Consider the following 12,463-nt stretch of genomic DNA (forward strand, 5'->3'; position numbering starts at 1 on the left):
AACTTTAAGTCACAGCTTCAATGACAGAGAATGAAATTTAAAGTTTGTAAGAAAAGTCTTGAATGGTGGCTGTGATTTGTCTTTTGTTTCATTTGTTGGAGGGAGAAAAGTTGGCAAGAGACTGGTGATGATTACTAATTCATAAGGATTAATGGTTGCTATTTAAAAACTACCATACTGAGGAGAGCCGATGAACGTTGTGTCTTCCTGCTGGGACCATAAGACAAAATATGCCCCTGGCTAATCTTACAAGAACACGGCTCATAAAAATTCAACTCCACAGCAATTTGGCACTGCGGATCAGAAAATAAGTGTAACACTGAAGTTATTCATTAGTTCGTGTTCACTAAGTAAACAGCTTCTGAACTTGCTTGTCATGTGGGGCGACTCTATCGTATATCTTAGGCCTTTAACCAAACACAAAAAACGTACTGATGCATGAGATAAGTGGTTACAGCGATTTTGATTAATGCCTTAATATATATCTACAGGTGCGACGTCAAACGTGACTGGACAGAAAGCCGACACAAAAGTGCCAAAACCTGCAGTTCCTCGAGTGTCCACTTGAGGCTGGCTCCAAAAGCGAGTCATTCCCCATAGAGGCCCATGTTAAACGACTCAGATTTACATTAGAAATAAACATGTTTGCAGGCCGGTACAAAAAAAACGACTTTTGTCTCTACAGCTAGTTTCACCGTTTGCAACAACTGAACAGGAGGTTAATTCTTATATAACTCCTCCACTAAAACTGCACTGAGGCTTAAAGTTATGCATAATGAAGGGTGTGAACACTTTATGTGACAGGTGCCATAAAACATCTGGCAAACACAACAACACTGCTTCCCAGATTGCACACTTCTCCTTTTTACTTTCAGTACACACTATTGCGTGTAATATGCATACACAGTTGAAACTAGAAGTTACACCGCACACTGTATAAAAAGTCACATAACCTTTTTTTCTCAGTCTGACATTAAATCAGACTAAACCTTTCCTGTTTTAGGTCAGTTAGGATTACCAAAACTATGTTTTTTAGAGAATTTTATATTACTTTCTTCAAAGTCAGAAGTTTACATACACTAAGATGCCTTCAAACTGTTTTGGAAAGCCCAGATGATGATGTCAAGGCTTAGAAGCTTATGATAGGCTACTTGACAGAATTTGAGTTAATTGGAGGCACACCCTCCAGCCCCCCCGCAACCCTAGTGGGGATTAAGCGGTGATAAATAATGGATGGATGGATGTATGGATGGAGGTATACCTCAAACACACTGCTTCCTTTCATGACAACATGGGAAAATCTAAAAAAAAAAATCAGTCAAGATATCAGGGAGAGAATTGTGGACTTCCACAAGTCTGGTTCATCCTTGGGTACAATTTGCAGATACCTGAAGGTTCCACGTTCATCTGTTCAAACAATTATATCAAGTATAAACACCATGGGAATGTCCAGCCATCATAGCGCTCAGGAAGGTGACAGGTTCTGTGTCCCAGAGATGAAGTATTTTAGTGTGAAATGTACATATCAACCCCAGAACAAAAGCTAAAGATCTTGTGAAGATGCTGCTGAAGCTGGTCAGAGAGTCATTTTTCACAGTGAAACCAGTCCTGTACTGACATGGGCTAAAAGGCTGCTCAGAGAGGAAGAAGACATTACTCCAAAAGCAACATAAAAAAGACAGATTACAGTTTGCAAATGCACACAGGGACAAAGACCTTCATTTCTGGAGACATGTCCTGTGGTCTGATGGAACGAAAACTTAAACTGTTTGGCCTTAATGACCATCGTTACATTTGGAGGAAAAAGGGGGAAGCTTGAAGCCTGAGAACACCATCCCAACTGTGAAGCACGGGGGTGGCAGCATCATGTTGTGGGAGTGTTTTGCTGCGGGAGGGACTGGTGCACTTCACAACATAGATGGCATCATGAGGAAAGAAGATTATGTGGAAATACTGAAGCAATATCTCAAGATATCAGCCAGGAAGTTAAAGCTTGAGCGCAAATGAGTCTTCAAATGGACAATGACCCTAAACATCAGTTACAAAGTGGCTTCAGGACAAACAAAGTCAGTGTGTTGGAGTGGCCATCACAAAGCCCTGATCTCAATCCTGGAGAACATTAGAGGAGCAAGGAGACCAACAAACCTGACTCAGTTCCACCAGTTCTGTCAGAAGGAATGGGCCAGAATTCATCAAACTAATGTGAGCAGCTTGTGGAAGGAAACCCAAAACGTTTGACCCAAGTCATACAGTTTAAAGGCAACGCTACCAAATACTAAAGAAATGTATGTAAACTTCTGACCTTGAAGAAAGTAATAAAAAATTCTCTTTCTCATTATTTTGGCGTTTATCAAATAGAAATAATGTTGGTAAGCCTAACTGACCTTAAACAGGTAAAGTTTAGTCTGATTTAATGTCAGATAGTGTGAAAAAAGGTTATGTGTCTTTTTATACAGTGGATGTAAACTTCTGGTTTCAGCTGTATATAAAGTCTTTCTGAACCTCTCTGCAGTCATGTATCTGACTGAACCCCACAACCAACCTCCCTGTATAATACAACGCAAACTCCTACTTTCAGAATAGCAAAGCAATTTCAACAAGCTGCATCACTCTTTATCCCAGAAAAACACTACGCCGTATGACCTGCGGCCTAATGATTTCTCCTGCATTGATATTTTTGGCTCCAGAAGTGCTTTTTCGCAAATGTCAGCAACCCAAAGACAGTAGATGTCATCGTGGAATGCAAATTCTCTTTTGATTAAAGGGAAAGTCTGTCACAAACATGAGATTGATCTTGTTCGGGCTTCATGTTTGACATATACCTGACGAGACAATACAGCCGTGAAGTGACCGACAAGCAAGGACAGGAAAGTACGATCGGCGAGTTCTACATTTCTGCAAGCCAGCATGTGTTCCTGCATGCCCTCGATACTGACTGAAGTTATAGATTTGTCAGTTATGAAAGGAGCGAGTGTGCTTTCTAACATTCCATAAAGCACCTTTTGAAAAAATGCCAGTATCTAATAGCTACAGTCTATTTCTGTGTATCGAACGTGGGCCTCAGCTTGTATTGATCTGTGTTGCCCCCATGTGGCGTCGGCCCAAGAGTCGTAGCGATGAAGGAGGACAGTTAAATCATGTCACCTCTTAATATAACACATCTGTGTTTAGGAAATCCACTCTTGAGGAAAACATCATTTAGGAAAGACATGCAGGACAGGACATGCAGACAAGGTTTAAAAGGAAACATCCCGGTTGTGTAGTTTGGATTGTGACTGTTTTCCTGGAACTTCTGTACTTGAGTTCAAAGTGACCTTTTGTTGTAAAAGCCCAGCGCTGTGTGTATGAGTGTGTAACGTCCTTTACAGGTCTTTAAGTCAGAACTAATCCCTTTAATCCTATATTTCCACAATGAACTCACCTGATCACCCACTTGCTCAGGCAAAGAAAATTAATATTTACATGCATTTTGAAAATCCTCTGTCAATTATGATCCCTCTCTTTTATTTAAATTTGGCTAAATCAGCACTTCTTGACTTGACTGTAAATTCTTAAACTAAACTTGCCTGCTTTTTAAACTTTCCACTCAAAAGCAGAAACATTTTGCATGTTGTGTGCCTGATGTTCTTGTACTGTCTGCAAATCATCTTCCACATATCTTGTCTACCCAGCTGTAAATTGTACAAAACAAATAAAAATATATGAAACTATGGACTCAGTGAACTGTAGCAGCTGGTTTTAGCAATATTTCAGTTTGTCTTTCTTGAGAATAAATACAATTCATTACATGAAATCTGTAATCTGAAACATCCCATAAAAAAACAACAAATGAATTTATTTCATCACAGCTACTGAAATATTTGACTCATTTTTAAACAATCAGTACTTCAAATGTCAGATTTTTATTTAAATTCTAATTCTGCCTTTTTTTTTTTTTAACCAGCTGTGACTTATGACGATCCCTGAATTTCAGAGTAATTGTAGGACGAGCAGAGCTGATGTTTGACAAATCTTTTGGCATAACACAAACTAAAACAAACTCCACAACTGTGATTCAGAAAATGAGAGGCCATATGGTGGATTTAAGTCAGCTTAGACTTCTAAACCAGATAACTAAAATGTGAATAAATCATTAATAATATTTAATACCAGCAGTGTTTTACATTGTGCATAAGTAGAAACCTGACAATATCAATAGCATTCAGTAATCAGTCAAGACAGTGGTTCTCTGACGCTAAACATTTGCCCTGAGTCACAAAAATGATAAGTCTGAGGACAGAAAATAGGAGCAGAGAATTTACAAACGCGATTACTTACGTTTGAACCTCATACATCCATGAGCTTTCGTTTTTTTTGTTTCACCATATCAAAACAATACTTCATCGAAATATCCATAGGCACAGAAAATGGATAGAAAGAAGCCTGGCCTGATGTTCTTCAGTGTGAGCGTGTGAGAATGATCACAACACAAAGAAAGATCTGCAAACCAAACATTTGATTGACCATTATCACCTTGAAAAAAAAAAATGCTGTAAAGATTAGTACCTAATAATTTCGGTTGTGTTGGTAGGACTCTTATTCTGAAAGGATCGATTAACAATGATCATATTGTCTCTGTTGAAAAATTAAATAATGAAAAAAAATGGAGGGGATCTGGTGTAATTCCAGTAACAGCCACTAGAGGTCACCAAAGGAAAAAGAAAACGTCAAATCCCCTCAATAGGAGCGTTTAGCTTCACAACAAATAAACAAACAATATATAACAGCAACATAATATGCATATGAAGTTTCACATCATATGAGGAGAAAACTCAGAATGTCCCATAATAGCACCCTGTTTAGCTTCACATACTTTGCATTTAGCAAAAAATTACAATACTTAAATAAGGTGTCCTCACAGCTTTTTTTTTTTTTGTTCTCGTTCTGGTCGTATAAATTAAAAGCTTTACAGCAAAACGTGTCACGTGTTTGATCACACCGTCCCACAAACTGCATACGTCTCATTTTAAAGTGCGGTCCAAGTTTCATTCAGGAAAGTCATTCTCCAGTGCATCGCTGAATTAGATTTCAATTACATGTTCCAGATATTTAGGACATACAGGCCTACATACACACAAATGCCAAGTAGAAGAGAGTTAGAGGGGAGCTATCTGCCCCCTCTGCGCTGGACGACTATGGTCCCCGCCACAATGTCATAAACAGTCCTGTTGTGCTGGAAGAAGAGGAGAGTGATGAAGACGGGAAAGAGGAAGGCAATGGAGAAGTTCTTGTTCAACGCCCGCACTGTGGAGCTGTGAAAATCAAGACGCAAAAAAGAGGTCGGACTGAGAACTGCTGAGTCCCACACAGATCCTCTATGAGTACGAGAGACTATCTAGAGACTAGCGCAAGTATTAGTCTGTGATTTAGACACCAAACTAGACTGCAGTATAACTCAAAGGACAACACTTACAGTGTAACTATGTTCACGCAGAGTACTTATACAGTTTTATGAGGTGTGCCAGAAAAGTTTCAGGACTGGTGCCACAAAAGATATATTTCAACTACTGTGTTTCTATCACACTTCCCCAGCCTTCTCTACCACGCCGCCATGCACTCCTGGAAGGATTCTTCCACGATCTTCCACAGCTCTGTCATCACAGCCATCTTGATGTCGTCCACGTCTTCTAAACTGGTCCCCTTGATGACCCCCTTGAGCTTGGGGAAGAGGAGAAAATCCCACGGAGCCAGGTGGGGTGAGTAGGGAGGTTGCTCCAGCACAGAGATGTTCTTCTCAGCCAGGAACTGTCGGACGCTCAGGACATTGTGAGCAGGCGCGTTGTCATGGTGAAACAGCCACGACTTCTCCTGCCACAACTCTCGCTGAACGAAACAAACGCTGCAGGATCTCTTTGTAGACGAGATGGTTGATCGTCTGAAGGGGAAAACTCGTAGTTTGTGGTTTGGGTTTTTTTTCATTTTTGGTTCTGGCTTTTAATATAGTTAGAAATGGAGAGAGAGACAGGAAATATGAGGAGAAGGACCTACAGTAAATGGTCATGGGCCAGACTTGAACCCACGACCTCTGCATCAGGGGACTACAGCCCCTGTTCATGGGTCGCCTGCCCAACCTGCTGAGCGATCCAGGCAACGCTGTAGTCTGAGGTTGACATATATCTTTTATGACACCAGTCCTTTCTGACACACCTCGCATGTCATTTAAATAATTCTCTGTTTCTGCTTTCCAGCGTCATTAAGTGACTAAACATAAACATCCACTATGTGGTCACTCACGCTGAGAGGGAGACGTTAGATGCTGGAACCACAAGAACGCGGTTGGGTCGAACCAGAGTGGACGTATCACACGTCACCACCCGCAGGCCGAGCAGGAACTTCCCCGGAGTAGCGCCACCAGCACCCCAGATACAGATCGTCTGATTGGAGGGGGAAAAAAAAACAAATAAAGTCAGACAATTTACCTCTAAATATAAGTTTTATTACCTGATATCTTACAACAGACCACTCTTGACCTTGTAGAGTACACGGTGCGACGAATAGGTGCAGGAGTTACTAATCATGTGTAGGATTTCACTCCATGTGTAATGTGCAATATTTCATATTCTCATTTCTCTGGTGTACTATTTCAGTTTGGTGTGCAAGATTTTATTATCATGTGTAACATTTCATTTTCTTTCGCAACATTTTGATTAAACATGCAATATTTCATTGTGTTTCCATCTCATTTGTCAGGTGCTATATTTCATTAGCATGTGTGATATCACCTATAGCCCCTGTATAATCGCCAGCATTACTGTTTACTGTTCAATTCTAGCCGGCTTATTTCATTTCAGTAACGTACCGTAAATTCCAGACTATTCGCGCACCTCAATATACTTTAAAAAGAAAACAAGGTTTGTACATATACAGGCTGCACATGTCTATAAGCTGCAGGTGTCCACATTGTAACACAGAAAGATTTTTTAAACTTTTAATTAAATACAAAGTGGTAACATACACAAATACATAAATGCTTTTTTCCGAACAGTGCCTGTAACACGGCTGGTTAAAAGAATAAAAACTACAGTAGCCTACCAGGAAAAGTCATTGATCGCTATCTTCATCTACCTCCTGCACTAAAACCACTAAAGTCGTCTTCTTCAGTGTCGGAATTGAACAGCCTCAGAAATACTTCGTCACACACTTCCTCAGTCTTTGTTTCATTGTCACTCTCAATGTCACTTTTGTCTTGAGGCAAATTCGTAATAATCATAAAAATCCATAAATTAGCCGCATCACTGTTTAAGCTGCAGTGTTCAAAGCGTGTGAAAAAAGTAGCGGCTTATAGTCCAGAATTTACGGTACTTCTATCTTGCTGCTTTTCTACTTTTAGACGATGCATTTCTTATGTCGTTTGTTTTTTCTGAGCAATATCTGGCACAAGAGTTTCCTTCAGGATTAATAAAGTTTTATCTTTCTCATCTTATCTCATTCTCACTAGAAACGGTAAAAGGGAGTGAAATTTTCCTTTCAGATTTACACAAACTAGCTCAGAAAGCAGGAAACATGCCAGATGGTGTTCCTCTGAGCAGAGGTGCCTGAATGTCCCAGTGCTGCTTCCCACCTGGGAAAACGAGCCACTGACGCAGAAGTCCGACAAGAGACGCTTTACATGACTTCATCTCAGGCAACTATGAACGCCGCGTTGCATCACTGTCCTCTGTGGGAAACTATGTTGTGTTGTAAAGAACTCCGACTCTGCCTGACGCTTCTCATTAAACGAGAGCATGTGGCGAGGCAGCTCCTACTGAATGAACACATTGGGGAATATTACATACATTTCAAGTGGTTTTTACTTTAATTAGCAATATAAATTGGGTGGTAACTGCTCGTCTGGGTTAAGTGTTTGGGCTAAGTGAAGAAAAACCTGTGCAGCATTACATTTAAAGGATGTTTGCTATAATAAGTAAAGTAAAAGTAGCGTTAAATAGATGATTCATGGAAAGATTAGATGCTTATAGACATGAAAATGCTACCTGATGTTATAAATGGATAAATAGAAAGCTAGGTTTGAGCAGTACATCAAAATTTATGAAACAGTATATAGTCATGACTCGATAATCCAACACTAAATGCAAAACCTTCTTTTATGTCGCATAGCAAGGCTGTCGGATTGTCAAGACGGAGGTCGAGATACAAGGAGGGCTTGATGCTTGAAGGCTCATTTGTTGTTAATATTTATTGTTTATAGTTATAATAACTAGTAGGGCTGGTCCCAATAGCACTATCTGGGTTCAATGTTAGAATATTCGGCACAGGCAGTACTTGGCTGCTGATGCCAATTTAGGACAGCAGTCCCAGTTCTGCGGCACCACTCCCCCACCGCCGCCACCATCCATGTTTACTCCCATAAACACTGAGCACGCTCTCTGCGTGTGACGTCGTCGTGTCCTCTTCTGCGCATGCGGGACACTTTTGAGTCGTATGAAGTTCACACAGAAGATCACACACAAGTCGCATTTAACTGGAAACGTTAACGAACTTACAGAAAAATCCAAATTGAGCATTAAGTCCTGCAGTCTGAACGTAGCCAATCTGTCGGATTGTTCAGTCAGATAATACGCCGTTGTCCTGATTTGTGACATAAAATGTCATGTCAGAGTCAGAATCCAAGGCTGTCGGTATGTTAAGGCTGTTTTTAATGGGTTCCGTTCATTTTTCCTAAAAACCTGTCGGATAGCAAGGTTTAGGATTGTTAAGGGTCAGATTATCGAGTCACGACTGTACTTTGATTTTAGCCAGAAAGATGGAAATTATCCTGTATTCTAATTTAATAAACGATGTACGATTTTTCAGTATTTAAAATTTAGCCCATTAGTATACACCTGTATTACTTTGTCCTGTCATTATGAAGGCAGTGTGGATTTTAACCCACCTCATAGACGCACACCAGTATTCTGTAGACCAAAGCAACCGCCATCATCTTCTGCAGGTCCTCCATGGACGTGTTCTCATCGATCTCCTCCACGATGAAGTGGGTGATAAATTTGGCGATGTCCCTGTAAAGAAGAGAGACAGAGCCTCTGTGTGAGCACAAATCTGGGGGATCACAGTAACTATTTTTTGCATTAAAGCAGTGATGTAAACTCTTCGGTACATGGTCTTTTTTTGGATCCACAGCTACATAACTGCCAGGAGAGCCTGAAAAAAGTATAAATGATGGACTGCGAACATGGTGTTTAAACACAATGAAATGCTTTGCTTGAATCTGGTCTTGACTAATGTGGAGTTTTATGGCTGATTCTGATTATTAAAAATCAAGAACAGCGATAAACAAACCAAACAAACCTTTTTGCCACTTGTTTTTTATTCTATTAGAGCAGATTATTGGTCTATGTGTAACCAATAACATCGTACTCTGAGTGGGTCATTTCTTAAGACGATGAAGGTTGACAACAGATATAAAAATGTGGCTGCAAAGTGGCACGAATGTACAAGAGAAAAACAAGAGACAGCGATATTCAGACAAATATTGGATCTGTTAATTGGCTCGGCCTGCAATCAGCAAACCCCAAATAAAGCCTGAATTCTTTAATACCCAGTTTGGACCATGTTTTCTGAGTTTCTGTTTGCTCAAACTTGCTGTTTGATGGCTTTACTCACTTCATCCCACTCAGATGCATGATCCACAGCACGATGGTGGCCTTCACACAAAACAGGATGAAGAAGTCCACTGTCTCAGCCAGGAACCTCTGGAGAGGAGAGGGGATGGTGTACTCTCGTCCTGTGGAGCAGATGAAGAGACAAGTCCATCTCTCATTCAAACACTTTTCTCATTACGATGAAGTCCCCACAGGACTGAGAGACCTTTCTAAGGACTCTAAGCATATAAGCTGGTTTCCACTAGGACTTTTACTTAAGCCTGTTTCCCACTAGACTCATGACCTAGCTTATGCATTCACAATCCCACACAGATAAAGTAGGCCACACCACCGAACCGAGCCCTACCTGCCTGCGGAGGATTCCCGGTCTGCTGCTGCTGCTGCTGCTGCGCTGGCCGGGCATCACTCGCTGAGAGCGGGGTCGTGGCTAAGCTGTGCCCGGTCTGGGTGCCACCCGGGTGAGGCGAGGACCCGGGGAAGCCGAGAGGATACGGGTAGCTGTACCAGTTCCGCGTATCATAAAAAACTTCGCTCCCGGTGGTCGAGGCAGGTGTCCCCGGCTGGGTCTGGGCGCCTGTGCCCGGCGGAGGGACACCGCACGGCGGAGTGAAGGGGAAGGCGGACAGCGCCAGGCAGCTCTGCCAGCTGGCGTAGCCCCAGTAATACTGCCACATCCACTGCTGCAACTTGGCGCAGTACTCCGCTGTGGCGCTGCTTTCGGCCGGTTTAGCGTCATTTCTAGTAGCGTCGCGGCTGCTGTCACCCGTCATGGTCGCAGTTACGCCCCGCAAAACTCACACAGACTCACCGGGAAAAGCTTTTTAACCGCCTTTAGCCGTCAGGTAATCCTCCCTCCGCTGCGTCCATTAGCTGTCTGCCGCTAGCTGCGTGTGTTTGTAAATACACGGATTTCCTGGACCGCTCGACGTTACACATCACCTCCCCGCCCGGTGGTGTCATCGAATAATGTTCAGATAATTCATATTAAACTGTCATTTATAATTTAAGAACTACACTGCCCGCTTTACCAGTGCTGTAGATATAGCAGGAAAAAGTCCAGAGTGCTGTGGAAATGCCTGAAAACCCCCTTTTCTGTTAATAATGGTATGAGCCATGTAAAGGCTCATTTAGTGTTTTTTCTCAATGCACCTGTCGTCACATGAAGTTCACCTTGTTGTACTGGATTATCTGAAAAGTATAGTGCAACTCTGGAGAAAAAAATGTAAACAACTTGAATATAAAGTGATAAAAACAGCCAAATAATGATAAGAAAAGAGGAAACAAAACAGTGAAAATCAGACACAACATTCACTTTCTTGTAGTTGTATTTAAAGTCTATTATACTAGTGGAAAAAATACATTTGTAAACAGCTCACTTATTAGTTTTGTTTAAAAATAGGAGGATGAAGCTTTAATGGACCTCTTAATGCTATTAGTTAGTTAGTTATTTTACAATTTGTAGCTTGTCAGTTCAGTTTAATTGAATTGAATTTAATTCTGTTCATTTGTAATTCAGTTGGTTCAGTTCGATTCACTTCAGTTCAATTCAGTTTAGTTCAGCATGCTTTACTGGAATGAATATCACATTAACAGCAGTGCCAAAGCATCAAAGATGATGTAATTCTTAAATAAAAGAAAAGAAAACGAAATTAGAAAGAAATGCAATTCATAAAGTGGAATTAAAAAAAAGATAAAGTGAAAAAAAAATGGTAAAAACCATAAACATAATCAAATACATTACTTGCTTTATTGTAGTAAAAAATATATATATATATATAAAGGCATGACGCTTTGATTGACCTCTTTGTTATATTTGCCAACTCATTTTAGCGTGGGTGGTCAGTTCAATTCAATTCAATTCAATTCATCCATCCATCCATTATCTATACACCACTTTGTCTTTTGTAGGGTTGCAGCTGACTCAGGGTGAAGGCAGGGTTCACCTGGACAGGTAACCAGTCTATCACAGGACTACACAGAAAGACAAACAATCACACTCACATTCACACCTACAGACAATTTATAATCACCAATTAGAGAGAACCCACACTACACGAGGAGAACATACAAGAAAGAATCCCAGACCGAGTATTGAACCCAGGACTGTCTAGATGTGAGGCAGCAGTGCCAAACACCGAACCACCATGCCACCCTCAGTTCAGTTCATTTTTAAAAATGCAATTCAGGAAGTGGAAATAAGAAAATATGTAAGATGATGACAAGAATAAGAGGCTGGCAAGAAAATGTGGGGAAAAAAAGCATAATTATGTGCAGCTAGCTTTACTGTTGCTTGTTAAAGTCTCTACTTCTGTAAAGTTTGGGATTAACGAATCAAACCAGAGTCAGAGATCAGAGTTTTATGGACTAGTAGGTTTTCACATACAATAATTTCCACTTGGTGTTTGGTGCATAACAGTAAAACACTGGCAAGTACAACATGTAAAGAAGAGTAAAGTGTTTTTTCTTTAAAAAGCAATTGTAAAAGTCAACCAAGAAGCAAATGTTTCAAGACAAATGAAATACAAATAAAAGCTGTAAAGTATTCCTACCTTGGCATTATGTTTGTATTCGCATTTTAAGATGCCGTCCCTCTCTGTCTCGCCTGTTTTTGCACTGACCACTGACTTTCTTCTGTTAGTAAAGAGATATGCATCCAGTTTATTGTCTCTTGTGTAATTTAATGCTATAGCTCACCTCAGAGTGTCATAGTTACTATATTCTGTGTGTAATGTGTAATTTAAGAACAGAAACAGTCTGCACTAGCGAGGAAAGATTCTACATGGTAACAGCAGGCGATCCTATGAAGGAGAGGCCGCCTTGGTGCC

The 12,463-nt window shown here is 40.7% G+C and overlaps 1 protein-coding gene across 1 annotated transcript; it reads right to left on the reverse strand.

Moving 5' to 3' along the window:
• Positions 1 to 3,889: 3,889 nt before the first annotated feature.
• On the reverse strand, positions 3,890 to 10,431 carry fam8a1a (family with sequence similarity 8 member A1a). The gene is made up of 5 exons (XM_008301121.1): positions 9,985 to 10,431; positions 9,640 to 9,760; positions 8,912 to 9,035; positions 6,274 to 6,413; positions 3,890 to 5,291 (listed from the first exon to the last, which is right to left on the reverse strand). Exons 1-5 carry the CDS (start codon positions 10,406 to 10,408, stop codon positions 5,147 to 5,149), a joined length of 954 nt encoding a protein of 317 aa, XP_008299343.1. The 5' UTR covers positions 10,409 to 10,431; the 3' UTR covers positions 3,890 to 5,146.
• Between the last annotated feature and the right edge of the window lie 2,032 nt (positions 10,432 to 12,463).

Source organism: Stegastes partitus, unplaced genomic scaffold (genome assembly GCF_000690725.1).
Source record: "Stegastes partitus isolate 25-593 unplaced genomic scaffold, Stegastes_partitus-1.0.2 Scaffold34, whole genome shotgun sequence".
NCBI lineage: Eukaryota > Metazoa > Chordata > Actinopteri > Pomacentridae > Stegastes > Stegastes partitus.

Coding starts and splice junctions, on each gene's coding strand:
- fam8a1a (XM_008301121.1), bottom strand. CDS start 10,408: ATGACGGGTGACAGCAGCCGCGACGCTACTAGAAATGACGCTAAACCG. Junction 9,761..9,984: donor CGGGAATCCTCCGCAGGCAG/GTAGGGCTCGGT, acceptor TCTGCTCCACAG/GACGAGAGTACACCATCCCC. Junction 5,292..6,273: donor TCTAACGTCTCCCTCTCAGC/GTGAGTGACCAC, acceptor TGATTTTCACAG/CTCCACAGTGCGGGCGTTGA.